Below are 4,701 nucleotides of genomic sequence, written 5' to 3'. Positions count from 1 at the left end.
ACGCATTAGATAAAAATCTGACTCTTGAAACGATTCATTTATTATATACTTACAAAAAAAACTTGGTGGGACAGTTATGCCTAGAATATCAACATGGAATAGTTAGACTTGATGTTGTTTTTTAAAAACTAGGAACAAACAAAAGGTTTTTTTTAAAAACTAGGAACAAACAAAAAGTTTTTTTTCCGCAAGATTATGTATAAAAACATCGTATTATGAAGAAAACTGAAAATTGCCAAAACATAACATTACACAACTATTCATAGAACGACAGATAAGCTTCCCAAAAATGCAAAGAACAAAAATTCGATTTTCCAGATCAGAGTCCCCTCTTAAGGGTAGGAAAATTCAAACAAATTGATACATTAAATGATGAATGAAATATATATTGCATTTTTTGCATCTTCAATTGAAAGGAAGTATTCTGTAATATTCGAAGTGCAGCTGGTCAGAAATGAATTGCACTCCAAACTTATTCATTTACACTCAAAGAAGTGTTTTGTCTGTCGAATAATAATGAATAAAGTAAATCGTCCGAATAAGATTTCATTAGTTTATTAATACACATACACAAGGTCTGCTTGTTCTCAGCTAATATAATTGCTCATTGCTTTAGTCAATGCTCTTTGGCGGAGCATAGTTGAAGAAGAGCAACCCGGATTCCTTTGCCTAAAAGAAAAAAAAAATATTAATGGGTTTAACCGTCTTCCCTAGAACTCTTTACTTACAATGGTGAAGGTGATACCAAAGATAACGATTCCTGCAGCAAGCACGGCATTGTAGGTGCGATTTTTGCGGTTATGCTCCTCGAAGAAGTCACCCTCCGGCACAGGCATATCATTCATGGTGAACACGCGGAAGTTGCTTGGGCCATGATAACCGCGTCTGAGAAGGGCCGCTGTAAACGTTAGAATATAACCATTGATAATTGGCTTGCAAAAAATACCTTCAGTGGTCCATTCCACACAACAAAAAAAACATTGACTACTAGTAGACTCTGGCTAGTCTCTACCGATTATGTAATGTTGCAAAATTTTGATATAAATTTGTGGCGTAGTAACAACATTTTCAAAGTGGATTTTCAGTACTTACCATTACGGCCAGCCAAGCTAACGAGTGGACGAACAGCCTGCATTTTTTGGTCGATAGAAAATCCGAAAATACGCAGAGCACAACGAGTTTCCTACGAAGAGCAGAAACAATTGCTTGACAGTTGTGACAGTTCGCAGTGGTTGAGTTTGTACAGTGGCGGAGTTATGAGATTCTATTGAATTATTTCATGGGTAGTGGGCAATGTCTTTTGGCCTTTACTGCAGGTGTGCTAGATTTTTTGTATCATGTTTGGATGAATGTACGACTTAGGGTGCTCATACACTGTTTGACCAATGCCAAATATTTGACTATTTTTGACAGATAAAATTTGATCAACGTGTACTGATCAAATATTTCCGACGCAAAACACGACGAGCAAATATTCAGTACTTGTTTGCTTAAACTTTTTTAGACCAATTTGTCACACAATGTACTGACGTTCGTTAAATATTTCAATCAAATTTGTTGTTTTTTTGATGTTTGGCATTATCTGCACTGTTGATAATTGAAGAGTGGCAAACAAAGTGGCAAGTGGCAAATAAAATTGCCTAAAGAGATGTCAGATCTTTTTTATTGTATTTTTTATTCATTCATTTTCAAATCATTGAAAATAAGTTTAATTTAATTTCTATTTGAATCGTTCAGCGCCGAGTTGGTCCTTCTTTTTATTTTATCAACCCCAATGAAATAAATCAATGAATTTTTAGCCTGAAATACATTGAAAAAAAATAGAGCAACACGGATTAATTTGTGCACCTGGCATTCATGTCCGAAGGTAAACATTAGTAAACATTTCGCAATATGACCGAAAGGTATGTTAATTATTATCTATATAATTTTTTTTTAAATTATGTATTATAGATGCAGGGGAGACTGTTTCGTTGAAAATGGAAGCAAGTATCCTAAAGATGACTTCTGCGGGGAGTTTTAATGCAACTGGAAGTGGCAGAAGGATGGAGCCGGTGAACAGCAGTTTGTGTTTCTCCTTCCTCTCTTTCTTCCGGCAGCAGAACACACTCATCCTGGATAAGAACACCCAGCCGAAAGAGAAGACCTTCCGTCGCTACCGAACCTCAAGCTGCTGTGGATAAATCACTGTGATATTGCCAGAGTCCAAAACTGGGTCCACCGAATTCGGGACTGCTGTCCGTCGCTTCAGTATCTGTCGTTGCTAGGCAATCCCGGCGCGACGTCGTCCTTCAACTATACCCTCAAGTACAACGACCACCGCATGATGCTGATTAGTATTCTGCCCAGTTGCGCTATCTGGACGACGCCGAAGTGACCGAGGCTCAACGGGTCCAAAAGAAACAATTTAGATACAACTTTAATCTCAGCCAAACACCGTTCAATATCTTCGAAAGCATCGGCCGGTCGGAGCAGAGCAGAAGCAGGAGGAAGGCTTTAGCGACAAGGGGACAGGGTGGCGGTTTCGGAGCAGAGCAGATGCAGGAAGAAGGCCGTAGTGACGAGGGGATAGGGTGGCGGTTCCGGCGATTCTTGAAGCGATTGACTGTTTATTTCGTTTTGTTTGTATTCGAATAGTATGAGCATCAAGCTGACAGAGTATGCGAACAATCAGCCCCAAGGATCAACATTGGCAGACTTTTTAGAACTATTAATGTTTGGCTGCACTTCGCCGGCTCTGGAACAGTTATTGCTCCGAAGTTTGACCGAGAAGTTGGGCAATAGTATCGAGCTATGTTATTCGATGATAATTAAGCCACTTCATACTGCGATTTGTACCGTATTCTTTCATTTGAATTTCCTGCAAGGAATGATCAGCAATGAGTATTATTACAAACCACTTCTGGGAGACGTCTCCAACAGAGAATTGCAGCAAACAATTGACACAGTGTTTTTTTTTTCTGTGATAGCTGATGGGAATTCAATAGATTTCTTCGATAGAAGCTACTAGAGATTTCAAGAGCAAAAAATATGCAATCAGAATCTCCTTGAAGGCGCTCTCAGAGAAACCTTATGATGTGTTCAAGTGAATGTTGATTGAAATATATAGGAGTAGTTTGATGATTAATAGGTTCATTTTGAATACCAGTATAAGGTTGACATGGGATTCCGACAATTAATTTAGTTTATTCGAGTTACCACTAAATCAAAATATTTTTCAAATTCTTTTAGAATTTTCTTCGCATTTTCGGAAATATATGATGTACCATGAAAGCATGTTATCTGGCGTCGGAATCTGAAATGTATGCCAACGAAAAATAATGCAACTATGCTTCTCAGATACGTTAATGCCGTTGGATTCCTAAGACTCTTTCCTTCAAACAATCGTGTTGTGATAGTAAACACACTACTAATGAATTACAATCCTATACGATCGTACATTTATTCTCTTTTATTAACTGCATATTTCAAACATCTTGCAAAATATATCTATGTTACGATAAAATAGTAAAACGAGCGCAAGCATTTTGAAATTTTCTATTAGTATTTAGGAAATACCCTCTTACAAAGAGCATTAACTTATTCACAAAAACCTTCAAAAAAGAAAGAAAGGAAACACCACTATCTTAATTCTTCGCCTCTTCCTGTGCAGCTTTCTCGCTGTATTTCATGTGCCAGTCAAGGTTCATTTTCAGGACGGTTTCACCCCGCTCCTGGGCCTGATTACTCCAAAAAGATCATCACAATGCAGCCGACTTCTGTTGCAACCAGCGATTTAGCGATTTTGATGCGCACCTGGTTGCGACATGACATCTTGGCTGCAAACAAAAAACATTTTCATGAGATTGACAAAAGTTTAAGTTGATTGTAAAGTTTTTATTTGATATAAAATGAATTCTCCTCTACGGTTTTATATTTTTCCGTAATACGAACGAAGTCCTTATATAACTTTGGATACTCATTTCGTAGCTCTCGCAGCAGATTCACTTAAAATTCCTTCGTTTCGCACTTTTTGACCCATTCACTCACCCAGATGCTGCGGTTACGGAATTGTTTTTGTTTGTTTTTTGTCTATTTTCCTCAATAAAAGCTGCATTGGCCAGAGCTACTGCTATAGCGCCATATGATGCTACTGTTGAAGCCATTTTCATTTATAAATATTTTCTTCTTTGAAAAATGACAGCGGACGCACACAAAACAGTATCAGACTCGACAAACAGTGTACTATGTGATAAGCGTGTTTGTCATTCATTCCAAACAGTTGTATTTCACCAAACAGTTTTATGTCAAATTTTTGGCAAAAACAAATTGTAAAATATTTTTGTCAAACATGAAATTTGTACTAAATTCTGACCAAATTTTTTCTGTCAAAAAGTGTCAAATATTTGAGCTTCGGTCAAACAGTGTACGGCCACCTTTAGGGTGCTCATACACCGAAGCCAAATATTTGATCCTTTTTGACAGATCAATTCTGATCAACGTATACTGATCAAATATATTCGACACAAAACACGACATACAAATATTCAATTATTGGATGTCTAGAATATCTTATCGGTCTGTTCTTTGAACCTGTCGGTACATGATTAGTAAATCGATTTTTTTCCATGTTCGATGTTTGACATTGTTTGCCGCTGTTGAAAATTGAACAGTGGCGAACAAAATAATGTTTGTACAAATTACAAAACAAACATTATCTGT

General features: G+C 37.2%; 1 protein-coding gene across 1 annotated transcript; it reads right to left on the bottom strand.

The window, feature by feature from the left end:
* Window positions 1-539: 539 nt before the first annotated feature.
* Window positions 540-1,253, bottom strand: LOC129769567 (uncharacterized). Its single transcript, XM_055771921.1, has 3 exons — window positions 1,093-1,253; window positions 729-898; window positions 540-669 (listed from the first exon to the last, which is right to left on the bottom strand). Exons 1-3 carry the CDS (start codon window positions 1,133-1,135, stop codon window positions 613-615), a joined length of 270 nt encoding a protein of 89 aa, XP_055627896.1. The 5' UTR covers window positions 1,136-1,253; the 3' UTR covers window positions 540-612.
* Between the last annotated feature and the right edge of the window lie 3,448 nt (window positions 1,254-4,701).

The sequence above is a fragment of the Toxorhynchites rutilus genome, chromosome 2 (genome assembly GCF_029784135.1).
Source record: "Toxorhynchites rutilus septentrionalis strain SRP chromosome 2, ASM2978413v1, whole genome shotgun sequence".
In the NCBI taxonomy this organism is placed as follows: domain Eukaryota; kingdom Metazoa; phylum Arthropoda; class Insecta; order Diptera; family Culicidae; genus Toxorhynchites; species Toxorhynchites rutilus.
This window is presented reverse-complemented; position numbering and strand designations above follow the sequence as displayed.